Below are 12,654 nucleotides of genomic sequence, written 5' to 3'. Positions count from 1 at the left end.
TCGACGCTGTGTGTCAATGATTTGTCCTCGCTGTCTTCAGACACGGACACGACGGTTACGGGCAGCAGTATCCTCACGGCATGGCCTACACTTCCCATCAGTCCCTGTACCCTCAGCAGCAGGTGAGCTCTCTGATACAGAATAAACTTCACAGGGTTTCTCACACATTCTTTTATTTGTGGCGCCCACCACGACAACAGCGTCCTCCGCTATTGTTGGAGCTGAGCAGTGACGTCATGAAGGAACCTGATGAACCTATGTCTTTTCCCTCCGTTCTGTCTTGCAGGGTTACAAGCGTGCGATGGAGGGGATTTACCCCCCGGCGAAGCGTCATGAAGGCGAGGCGTTCACGGTGCAGCAGTTTGGCTCCCAGCAGCCCGACATGTTTGGCCCCTACAGTGGAGGAGGCGGTGGGAGCTACATGGGCCCCGAGCGGCGGCCGGTGCAGGGCCAGTACCCGTACCCGTATGCCCGGGACCGGCAGGGCCCCCCACAGCACGGCATGATGGGCTCAGGACCACCGGCGGTGTCCGGGGGCCCCGGGGAGGGGCCGCAGCCCAACATGTGGCACCCCAGGACAGACATGGGCTACACGTACAGCCGGCAGGGCCAGGGGCCCCCCTACCCCGGCATGGGCCGAGGAGACGACCAGGAGGGCCGGGCCCCCCAGGACAGCCAGTGGCCCCCCAGTCATCCAGGACAACGCCAGCCCCCATTCCCCCCACACTCCTCCTCCTCCTCCCCCTCCATGCCCCCCCTGCCCTCCAGACAGCCCCCCTCTTCCTTCCAGGCCACGCCCACCGTCCCTAACCACGTGACCCGCTCTCACAGCCCCTCCTCCTTCCCCCGGCCCCTGGGGGGTTCCCTGTCCCCCAACAGCGCTCCCTACCTGCCCTCCATGAAGAAGCCGGGGCCCCCACCCACACAGGGCCTCCCCATCATCCACAGAGAGGTCAGCTTCCCCCCCAGCTCTGTGGAGGCCACGCCCCCTAAACTGAAGCCACGACGCCGGCTCACCTCCAAGGACACAGGTGAGACAACACACACACACACTGAGACTCCATCCACACACACAAGTGTCATCTTGTCCACGCTTAAATGACTGAAAACACACATCACGTGACCGTTCGCACTCGCGGGGCATCGCAGTAAACAGGAAGTAGATTGTCGACTCTACAGTTTGTTGTTCAGTCGCAGGAAACACCGCAGAGATGGAGAGAAGTCAGACCAGAGATTTCTCTGCTCGGACAGACGAGGAGGTGAAACTGTTCATGAAAGGAGGCACCAGTTCTTCCATCATCACCCAGAACTATCGCTCCACGTTGTGCTGATGGCGTCGCTCGACACGGAAGTAGTGCGTGTAGCATGGCGGCAGTAGAAACATTTTAAAATGCAGAATTTAACCACACAGCAGCTGCCAGGTCAGCATCGCCTGGAACTTGTCCTCCATGTTGAATTAACTGTCAGTCATCACAGCTGTTTGTTTCCTTCTGGGAAAGGGGGCCCCGTGTTGGTCGATGAGACCTCATCAGGAAATGAACGTGCGTGCATCATCGTTTTCAAAGTCCGTTTCCTCCCGTTCAGACTAAAGAGCAGCCGTAACACAGGGTCAGCAGCGTTTAAAGGTCTCAGTGTCAGAGGTTCCAAAATGTTCGAGGGCGTGGACGTCAGGCGTGGATGATGCAGCCAAGACAAATTCCACACCTCTGACATCACACTGACATCGACACTTCCTGCGGTCACATAACAAACCAACATCACGTCTCTCTGTGACTCGGACGTTCTCTGATCGATTTCATCCAATCAGGAACCCCAGAGGCGTGGCGTGTGATGATGTCACTGAAGTCGGGCCTGTTGGCAGAGAGCACCTGGGCTCTGGACACCATCAATATCCTGCTGTATGACGACAGCACGGTGGGCTCCTTCAGCCTCACACAGGTCAGACACACACACGCACACACACACACGTTGATGTTTATTATTTATTTACATGTAACATTTTAATAAAGTGTAGAAGAAGAATTATCACCTCACAGTTTAATGCAAATGTAAAGCTGCAGTTAATACATTATAATGACTCAACTGTCCTCCTCCTCTCCTCCTCCTCCTCTCCCCCTCCTGTCCTTCTGTCCTCCTCCTCTCCTCCTCCTGTCTCCTGTCCTCCTCCTCCTCTCCCCCTCCTGTCCTCCTGCAGCTGCCTGGTTTCCTGGAGCTCATCGTGGAGTTTTACCGCCGCTGCCTCATCCAGATCTTCGGGATCCTTGAGGAGTACGAGGTGGGAACTGAGGGCCAGAGGACCCTGCTGGGACCCCTGCCCGACCCCCCTGAGGAGCAGCAGGAGGTGCTGAAGGAGCCAGCAGCTGACGGCCCGTCAGCCGAGGAGCCAAGGACACCGAGGAGGCTGATCGAGGAGATGGAGGAGAGGATGGAGGTGCTGCTCACAGCTGCTCCTGACACAGAGGAGGAGGTGAAAGACAGCGAACCTGTCGTCAAAGAGGAGGCCGAGGTGGTGAAGGAGGAGCACCAGGAGCAGGCAGAGCCCCACCCCCTGCAGGCCAGCAAGTACGACAAGCTGCCAATCAAGGTGGAGGAGGAGGGCGAGGAGTGGGAGGAGGTGGAGGAGCGCTGGGCCGAGCTCCGCCGACCCAACGGCTTCATCAGCGGCCTCCTGCACTGGAAGGCCGGAGGAGGAGACTCCACCGCTCACATTCAGACAGGGGAGAGGGACGGGAGGAGGGGAGGAGACGAGGGGAGGAGACAGGAGACAGGGGGAGGAGGTGACAGGCAGGAGGAGGTGGAGGAGAGGAGCCCACCAGCCGGTGAGGAGACGCCACCTGAAAGCCAAGAAGGTAAAGACTTCGAGGAGGAGGAGGAGGAGAACTCTGTGACACATGATTTATTTTTATTGATTATTGATTTGATCAGCCTCCATCTTGTTTCTAATCATCTGCTGATCAATAGAAACTGTGTTGTAGTTCAGGTGTTTGACCAGCAGGGGGCTCTGTCTCTGCTCCACTCTTCATTTAAACTCACCTTCAGCTCTTCTTCTTCTTCTGTCTGTGACGTCTCTGTGTCTCCTCTCCAGGCGTCCTGTCGGAGGTCAGAGGTCAGAGGTCGCCGGCGGCCCAGAGTCCCCTCAGTCAGCTGGAGGACGAGCCTCGCTGCTGGGACGAGGCTCCTCTGTCCACCGCTGAGTCGTGGCAGGACTCTTTGGCTAAACGCTGCGTCTGCATCTCCAACATCGTGCGCGGCCTCTCCTTCGTCCCCGGCAACGACGCCGACATGTCGCGGCACCCGGGCCTGTTGCTGATCCTGGGCCGGCTGGTGCTGCTGCACCACCACCACCCGCGCAGGAAACGGACGCCACCCAGCTACCAGCGGGAGGAGGAGCAAGGGCTGGCCTGCAGCCGGGACGAGTGGTGGTGGGACTGCCTGGCGGCGCTCAGGGAGAACACGCTGGTGACGCTGGCCAACATGTCGGGCCAGCTGGACCTGTCGCAGTACCCTGAGAGCATCTGCCTGCCCATCCTGGACGGGCTACTGCACTGGATGGTGTGCCCGTCCGCCGAGGCCCAGGACCCGTTCTCCACGGCGGGCGGCGGCTCCTCGCTCACGCCTCAGAGACTGGTGCTGGAGTGTCTGTGTAAGCTGAGCATCCAGGACTGCAACGTGGACCTGCTGCTCGCCACGCCGCCCTTCAGCCGCCAGCAGAAGCTCTACGCCACGCTGATGCGCCTGGTGGGCGAGAGGAAGAGCCAGGTGTGTCGGGAGATGGCGGTGGCCGTGCTGTCCCACCTGGCGCAGGGCGACCCGATGGCGGCGCGCTCCATCGCCCTGCAGAAGGGCAGCGTGGGAACTCTGATCGGCTTCCTGGAGGACAGTGTGGCGGTGGCTCAGTACCAGCAGAGCTCGCACAGCGTGCTGCACACCGCCGCGCCGCCGGAGCCACCCAGCGTCAACATGATGTGCCGTGCCGCCAAAGCACTGCTGGCCATGGCGAAGGTGGAGGAGAACCGGTCGGAGTTTGTTCTGTACGAGAGCCGGCTGTTGGACATCTCGCTGTCGGCCGCCCTCAACATCTCGGTGGCGGCCATCATGTGTGAAGTACTGTTTAAAATCGGCCGCTCGTGACACGAACACCGGCAAGGAGCGCGCTCAGTGTGACGGACTGGCTCCTATTATATTTTTATTTAAAGAACAGAACAGAAATGTTTTTACATACAAATGAATATATATAGAATATTTACGGCTCCTCGCTCCATCTGCAAAATGTTTATTTGGGATTTTTAAGTAATTTTAATACAAAAATATTTAATACTTGTATTTTTAATTTTTTATTCTTTTGTCAGTTTGTTGTTTTGTTTTAACCAAAGTGTGGCGGCGGACGACGCTCGGGTTCTGTGGACGTTTGTTTCTGTTTCCTGGGGGCGGGGCTAGTTAGATGTTTGGGGGCGGGGTCAGATTTATTTAAATAGTGACACATGTTGTAGATAAGCGTCTGTCGTCATGACGCAGGAAACAATGATGTTCAGTCGCGTCTTTGTTTTGGTGCAATAGGTTTGTTTTTGGGCGTTTCTTACTTTAATGTGAATTATTTGACCATCTGCAGTTCGACCATCAGTATTTTGCCGACAACAGTATCAAACGTCACTTTCTGTTTTATAAGAACTTTTAATGTCCTCCAACAAATCTCCCATCATCCCTCTGTAAATAGACGATGTACATTTGAGCTCCAGCAGGTGGCGCCATCATTTATAATCAGCTGAAGGTTCAGTTCGTCCCAGCAGGCCAAGACTTCTCTCAGTCCAGGACGTGTCGGGGGGCGGGGCGGGGTCTGATCTGGGAGGGTGTGTTTGATTTGAGAGACTGTATGTACAGGAGGTGGAGGGGTGGGCGGGACTGTACTCATCATGTTGCTAACTGACACAGAAACCGTTATAACAAATGTAAAGAGATAAAAAAAAAAAAGACAGCAGAGCGTCTCCTGTTTGACAGACGTTGTTTCTTCAGATCTTTATATGTTCCACAACCACAATAAACGTACATGAACTCTGGTTGAGCACTGAACGCAGCTCTGGGCTGGTTTTGTGAACAGGTCTGCCAACGTGCAGCCTGTGAGGCGTTCAGGGTCTCAATGTTTAATGTGTGTTTGTGTTCTGTCCCTCAGCTGCTGTTTGTCTCCACAGAGCTCACCTGTCTCACCTGTCTGTGATCGACAACACTCCTCCTGGTAAACTAACCTGCCTCCTCTGCTTTCATTTCCTACATTTCCCAGAATGCATTTTAACAACACAGCACAGAAAAACAGTTTTATTTTCCAGCTGATTTTCAGTCTTTAAAATTTGAGACGTTCTTGAATGCATCACTCAGGACAGCGATAATGAACCAAATTTGGACGTTGAACAATAAAAACACGTTTATATTCAGAGGATGATTAAATATCAGAGTTAAAGTTCCTCCATGTAGCGTTCACTGACTCACCTGGACATCAGCCGAAACAGTGACGTGACGTGACACTAACCGTGTCTCACCGTCGTCATGTTGACAGAATGCTCGAACATAAATCACTGTCATATTTAGAACAACTTTAAGATCTGTAATGTTCTTAGACCCACACGGAGGAGCTAAGTTACAGCTAGCTGGCTAACATTAGCTCAGGTGATAGTTAGCTTGTTAGCCACCGCTTCAGTGCTCGGCCAGTAGAAAGCACTTTGTTTCATTACATCATTTATTGTTTGTCATAGCACATGAATTAGTGTCAGGGATCACGTCAGCTGGTGAAGTAATTTGGGAGCCAACTGTCCACTCAGGTTGTATTTTGCTTGTGACAACATAAGCAAGCAAGCTAAGTTAGCTAAGCTAGCTGTAACTGAGCTACGCTGCATTGATCTGGTGTTTGTTGCTTCATAATGTCGGCTGATAAAATAATTTGCAAATAGCTAATTTACAGATCAGCTCTGGAGTCTGGATGAATTAAATGATGTTAATTACTCAAAACAGTATTTAGCTACATTAGCTCTGACCACATTAAGATGCAAGTGAACGTTAGCTAACATTAGCCAACTGAAACAACATCACAACATATTTAACATGTCAGTGCTTCCTCCAACGTCATGACTTTTTTTTTAGCAGCAGGAGGAACTGAAACGATGTGCAACACTGAATTTGACAGATTTATTGTTTCAGACCACAAATGAGACAAAAATGATCTCAGCTACGTGTTTAAATGTAACAGCAGCAACAGAAAGTCTGCTTTACATAGAAGGATCCACAGGCTGCACATCCTGTGGGGACACATTTTGTGCCCACAAGATTTTTAAAAAAAAAAAACTTTGTGGGCTCCGTGCGGTCCTGACGAAGGCAAACTAAAACTACTGTGCGACTTCCACTGTTTCTCAAATCACACTCTGAACTGCAAATGAACGGTGGAGTGTCATCGCTAACATTTGACTGCTGTCTCTGCACACACATAAAACAAACTTACTCTACGTCAATGCTGACTGAAATGTTCTGCCATAGGTAGGAGAAAGTTAACAAGCTAGTAAATTCTGATTTTAGTTAGCAAGCTAACGGTAGCCTCCGCTACCTCACAAAGATGGCGACTGTTGAGGATGAGACGTGTCCGTCATTCCACACTCAAATTTTGGATCGTTTTGAGTGCGTCAGTGATGCACTGCATTTCTCCGTAGTGTTCAGTGTGAACGCTCTCAAAATGTGTTTAGCTCAGAAGAACCGAGACCTGAGACACTGTACGTCTCTGAAAACTAAACTTTGCTGAAAACCTTTGACTTTGTACAAGTCAAAACTAAAATAAAATAAAAACTAACTGAACTTTTAAACTATACTAACCTTAGTAACTGAGTACATGTGCTTTGTTTCTTTCTGCTACCGCACATCTTACTGTGACACTGAGCACTTAGCAACAGTTAGCATGTTAGCTGTGACAGCACAGCTAATCTTAGCATGCTAACAGTTTTGTTAACATGTAAATTGTGAAGTATTTCAAGTCTTTCCAGCTGTGGCTGCTGAAACAAGAATCACTGCTGTAAAATATAAAAAAACTGAACCGCTGAGTTTTTACATTTTATTTTAACTCCACCGTCCAGGACGTCCTGCTGACAGAGTCAAGTGATGTGAAAACAGGAAGAGCTTCACGAATTCACCTTCGGTCGAACATCAACAGGCTGAAAAATCTGCCTTCATAGTGTCATCGTGACCTCTGACCTTTATGAAACTGGACCGATGTCTCGAATCCGATCAGACAGGATCAGACTTAATCTCAGTTCTGCTGCTCTTAAATTAATGTCTCATTTATTTTCTTCACACAAAGTTCATAAATAAAACAAACCAAGACACAAAATCAAACGCACGTCTTTACAAATATACACAACCATCTTCACCCAGGAGGGCTGCTGGGAACCAGACTGGGAACCAGACTGGTAACCAGACTGGGAACCAGACTGGGAACAAACTGGTCCGGAGGATTCTCCAGTCTCTGCTCAGTCTCTTCAGGAACACGTCAGCGATTGTTTCAGTCTCTGTGTCCTCTCACTGATTCGTCCTCCAGCTGCAGGACTTTGACATGAAGACAGAGTCCCAGTCCAGAGGTTCAGGTCCAGCTGCAGGTCACTTTGACTTGAAGACCGAGTCCCAGTCCAGAGGTTCAGGTCCAGCTGCAGCCTCGGGGGTCTTTGGGATGGACGGGAAGAAGGACTGCATCTTCTGTCTGAACTCTGACAACTGAAGGAAGACGAAGGTCAGAAACAGAAACCTGACGACGGTTCTCGTGAAACAGTGACAAACTGATCACAACAAATTATTTAATTCTTCTGTTTAAAATCTAAATGTATTGTTTTGTTCTTCATCCGTCAACACGGTGGACAAAAACACAATCTGTTGTTAACACTAAAATAATAACATGATGTTTGACTTTTAATAACAAACAGTTTATTCAGTGTTTGATGATTCATGAACAGACTTCAGGTTTTAGCTGCAAAACAATAATGAAAATATATAAATTATATTATTGTTTATATTTTTGTTGCTGAGCCGAGTGACAGGTTTTTTGTAATTTCGGTGAACTGGTCCTTTAGAGCCTTTATGTCCATCTCAGGTCGTTCAGTGCGACACTCAGAGCTGTAGTTTTCTCTCCGAACATTTTAGGTTCAATAACAAAAGTTTGACTTTTCTACTTTTTTTTTTTTCTTGAAACATTTCAATTATGTTTCAGCAAAGCTGCTAAATGTTCTGACGTTCACAGAATATTTAAAGTGTATTCTCAAAATGTACCTTTTTTTTTTAAAAAAAAAAATTGGTTTGGCCATTTTTCTGTCTACTAAGTACTTCAAATTTATTCGAGAAGTATTTCATTTAAGCAACAAATTATTTTCTAATTTTTCTAACAATATTTTTGAAAATTTACATTTTTCTCAAAATACTACTTTATTCTCAATTTTACTTTTTCCCCCCAAAACTTTAGTTTTTACAGTTGTTTTTTGCAAAGTGTCTGTTTCACTCTAGAATTTTTTTATTTCATCTCCCAGTTATGTTTTCTTGAAACATTATAACATTATTTAGATATTCACCCAATATTTCCAAATATTTTTGAAAATATTTTTGAAAATTTACATTTAAAACAATATCACCTTCGTCTCAGAATTAAACCTTTTTTTTAAATTATTAAATTATATTCCAGCAATTTAACAGCTGTAAAATGTGAATATATGGCGCCCGTTCACCTGTAGAGTAACGTGTGTTGTTTATATGTAACGTGTAGCTGCAGGTACGTACGCTGTGAACGCCGAGGACTTTCCACACCGTGAAACTGAGCAGGCCGACTCCACACCAGGCGTACAGAGAGCCCCACCCCAGAGCTCTGAGGGCCAGAGACGCTCCGCTCTCGGGGGCCGCCGCCGTTCCTGCAACTCCCTGAGGAGGAACCACAGCGTCAGACACCAGAGTCAGAAACATAGAAGATAGAAGTAAATACCTCACAAAACTTTATTGTCCAAACTGTGAACTGTTGACCTGAAACACCCGTCCCCGTCCCCGTCCCCCGCCGCCACCACGTCGCTCCGAGTTTGATCTGAGTCCACATTTTTTTAAACTGGTCTCGTCCTCTGAAGGACGCCAACAAAGACGAGTCTATGACAGAAATAGACTCCGGGAACAAGCGCTCGATTGTTTCTCCACGCTAACTTTATCTTTGTGCGTCATGTTTAATCGGATCCTGTGAGCGGCCAATCAGCACGCAGTTCCAGTTAACAGGACCAGTTTAAAGGCGGCGTTGTGACAGACTGAGATTACATGGAAAGTTTCAGGTCAACCTTTGGTGGAATGTGTGGAGACGCTGTCCTGACGTCTGAGGAGAGACACCAGACATCATGTTCTTAATTCTGCTCGTTTGTTTCCACCCTGATGACATCACCAGAAACGAATCAGATTAGAAACCAGAAGAAAACAAGACAAACTGAATCACACGCCGTCCGCTGCGTCAACAATGGCGTCTCTGTCATGTGAACAAGCGGCTCCTTCTTGTTTCGTGTTCATGTCACGTAGAGCAGAAATATCTGGAACTTTTAGGTGTTTTCAGAGTCTGACCCGTCTGAGTCACGACTCTGAAGACGAGTGCGGTTTTTACCACAGGACCAACTTCCTGTTGCTTTTTACTGTTTTCTGACATTTTAGAGACAGGCGAGAAAATAACTGCTTAGTTTATAATGAGCTCACTGTAGCCCAGAGTTCTTGAACTGTGTCCGTTGATGCCAAATATCTGACGCTGCAGACTTTGGGATCGAACACTGACCCAGCTCAGTCTGTGATTTGGTCGAGGACGCCAACGAGTCACGTCTCTGCACACAGTAACATTCCCGTCACACAGGTAGGCGGAGCTTACCTTACTGAACCAGCCTGGGCTTTTCTTCTTGGCCAGCGCCAAAGTGGATCCAAATCCTGCGATCATCCCCACTGACGCCACCGTGGTCAGGAACGCTGCACCTGCACACAGGAAGTGACACTTCACTGCTACAGTCCTACACAGCAGAGGGAAACTGTTTAATGTCTCTAACAAAGACGACAAAATAAATTACGATTCAGGAGAACAAACTTAACGTCTTCATCATTTTCCAGCAGTTTTCAAGTTGTAAAATGTCACAACTCTTCTCAAAGTATTTTAACTGTATTCTTAAAATGTTACCGTTTATCAGCAGCTGCTTTTTAACTTTATTTTACAACATTTTCATTTAATTTCCCATTTTTGAATCATTTCAACTGCACACATTTTCTGGGAATATTTTTTAAATTTTATGTTTTTCCACAAATGTTTATTTATTTGTCAAACATTTTTAATCTTGTTCTTTAAAATTCATGAATTTAAATATTTTTTCAACAACAAAACTAACTTTTGCAACTTGGCTTTTTTCTTCTAAATATTTCAACTTAATTCACAAACTTTTTCACATTTCAGCAGCTGTATGAGTTTAAACTGAGGCTGCTTGTTGGACTATAAGAGGCCGAACTGAACACTAGAACTTTGTATTTAAGCAAAACGTCAAAATTAATATTTTTGGCTTATCCTCTAGTTTGGTGTCACGACTTCCTGCGTGTCTGAGCACAAGGAATAATCAAACGGAATCAAAGCAGACCTCCTTCAGGAAGGAAGGGAGGAAGGAAGGAAGGAAGGAAGAAGGAAGGAAGGAGAGGAACAACTGAAGGAGGAGAGATGGAGTTTGGAAAGTAGGAGAGAAGTGAAGGAAGGAAAACAGGATGAAGGTAAAGAAGGAGGAGAGAAGTGTGTGAAGAAAGGAAAGGGGAAAGGAAACTGGACTGCAGATGGAGGGAAGGACAAATGGATGCGGTAAGGAGACGAGGAGAGGAGTAAGTGAGAAGGGAAGCAAAAGAGAAGGAGTGAAGGAAGTGAAGGAAGTGAAGGAAGGGAAGAAGAGAAAGATGGAGAACGGAGAAGAAGATCAGAAAAAAAGCAGAGAAGGAAGGAATGGAAGGACAGGAAAAAAGTCAATTAAGTAGGGTTAGGGTAGAGAAGAAGAGAAGGAGAAGAACAAGGAAAGGAGGCAAAACACAAGGAGAGAATGACTGAGCAAGGAAAGGAGGAGATAGGCAGAAAGGAAGGAGAGAAGGGGAGAAAGATGGAGGGATGTGGGAAGGAGATGAGGATAAGAGTAAATGAGAAGAAGGGAAGCAAAAGAGAGCAAGTGAAGGAGGTAGGACAGGAAGATGGAAGGAGCAGAGGTGACATGAAAAGAAAGGAGGAGGAGAAGAAAGGAAGGAGAGATGGCAGAGGAAGGCCTGAGGAAATAGGAGATGAGAGAAGGAAGGAAAGAAGGGCAGAAAAAAAGAAAGGTGAGCCGCAAATGAGAAAGGAAAGGAAAGGAAAGGAAAGGAAAGGAAAGGTACATGAGAAGGAAGGAGAAGAAAAAACAGGAGAGGAGAGAAGGAAGGAAAGAAGGGCAGAAACAAAGAAAGGTGAGCCGCAAATGAGAAAGGAAAGGANAGATGGCAGAGGAAGGCCTGAGGAATTAAAAGAGGAGAGAAGGAAGGAAAGAAGGACAGAAACAAATGACACTAAATGAGAAGAAGAATGAGAGAAGGAGGCGAAACACAGCGAGATGTTCCATGTCAGAACTCCAAAGGCCAAACTCCATTGTAATATCTGACAGTTCATTACGCGTTGCAAAGACAGCTAGCTCACAAAATAGAAAACGTTTACATATAAACTGTGGTCACCAGTGCTGCTGATGGAGGATTACCTTCAGCCGAATTAAACAGAAGAACTCAAACGTTCAACAACAATATTTAATTGTAGTTTATGTTTTACGCGGAATCCTAAATAACCTCAAGAACCTTTAACTGTGTAAAATCTGAATGAAGTTTGGCGTCACGGTCTTTTAGCATCAGTGGAAAAAGGACGGTAACTCTGCCGGAGTGAACTACAAATTCATCTTTGGTCACATTTCGTATTAACAGGATGTTCAGGTCACTGAGTGACTGAGGAAACCTAAAGTCGTCTGATTTTTCAGTGGAGTTTGGTTTGAGAGCGTCGACATTGCTGTGACCTCAGATAGAGAAACAACACACTGGAGTTAACAAGCTAACATGCTAACAGCTGTCTGACCTTTTAGCACCTGTAGTTTGACCTCTTCGTCACTTTCTGCTCCTTTAGACACGCGCACACTCATGTTTTCATCTTCAGCCACATTCACACTCATGTTTTCACCCGCTGCTGTCATGTTGCTTCAGTCCGTCTGCGGAAAGTGACCGGGTAGAAACAAGCTAGCTCGGAACTCAAGAGCGCTGCTGCTGTTGTTTTAAAATCAAAAACTAATTTATGTCAGAATAAAACTGTGATTTACAGATTTAGATTTAACTCGTGTTTGTTTTGTTTTGTAGAAGATCCTTCTTTACTCTCAGATTCAAGCATCAGTGTCAGTTTATTGTTCCGGTGACGGAGGGAAGGATCACAGAGATGGACCTCTCAATCAAAGATCTTCTATTACTGTAGAATTCAGGCTCTCTGAGGGAAACAATGAAGAGGTCTCACTCCGTGACTACAGAGAGACACAACATGACTACAGAGAGACACAACATGACTACAGAGACACAACATGACTACAGAGACACACAACATGACTACAGAGA

At 47.4% G+C, this 12,654-nt stretch overlaps 2 protein-coding genes across 5 annotated transcripts in view; one reads left to right on the top strand and one right to left on the bottom strand.

Moving 5' to 3' along the window:
• The window catches only part of arid1b (AT rich interactive domain 1B (SWI1-like)), a 41,287-nt gene extending 36,053 nt beyond the window's left edge, over window positions 1-5,234 (top strand). For all 4 annotated transcript variants that reach the window (XM_050057400.1, XM_050057402.1, XM_050057401.1 and 1 more), the window contains 5 exons: window positions 41-122; window positions 287-1,031; window positions 1,808-1,938; window positions 2,195-2,849; window positions 3,086-5,234. In XM_050057400.1, coding sequence (XP_049913357.1) covers window positions 41-122; window positions 287-1,031; window positions 1,808-1,938; window positions 2,195-2,849; window positions 3,086-4,131 — 2,659 coding nt within the window. In that variant the 3' untranslated portion in view covers window positions 4,132-5,234. The remainder of the gene's footprint in view (window positions 1-40; window positions 123-286; window positions 1,032-1,807; window positions 1,939-2,194; window positions 2,850-3,085) is intronic.
• Window positions 5,235-7,287: 2,053 nt separating this feature from the next.
• Window positions 7,288-12,265, bottom strand: tmem242 (transmembrane protein 242). The gene is made up of 4 exons (XM_050057549.1): window positions 12,131-12,265; window positions 9,896-9,996; window positions 8,791-8,928; window positions 7,288-7,740 (listed from the first exon to the last, which is right to left on the bottom strand). The coding sequence occupies exons 1-4, from the start codon at window positions 12,243-12,245 to the stop codon at window positions 7,627-7,629; spliced, it is 468 nt and encodes a 155-aa protein (XP_049913506.1). The 5' UTR covers window positions 12,246-12,265; the 3' UTR covers window positions 7,288-7,626.
• Between the last annotated feature and the right edge of the window lie 389 nt (window positions 12,266-12,654).

This window comes from Epinephelus moara, chromosome 12, assembly GCF_006386435.1.
Source record: "Epinephelus moara isolate mb chromosome 12, YSFRI_EMoa_1.0, whole genome shotgun sequence".
NCBI classification, from domain to species: Eukaryota; Metazoa; Chordata; class Actinopteri; order Perciformes; family Serranidae; genus Epinephelus; species Epinephelus moara.
Note: the sequence above shows the minus strand (reverse complement) of the source record. Positions and strands in the feature narration are given on the sequence as shown.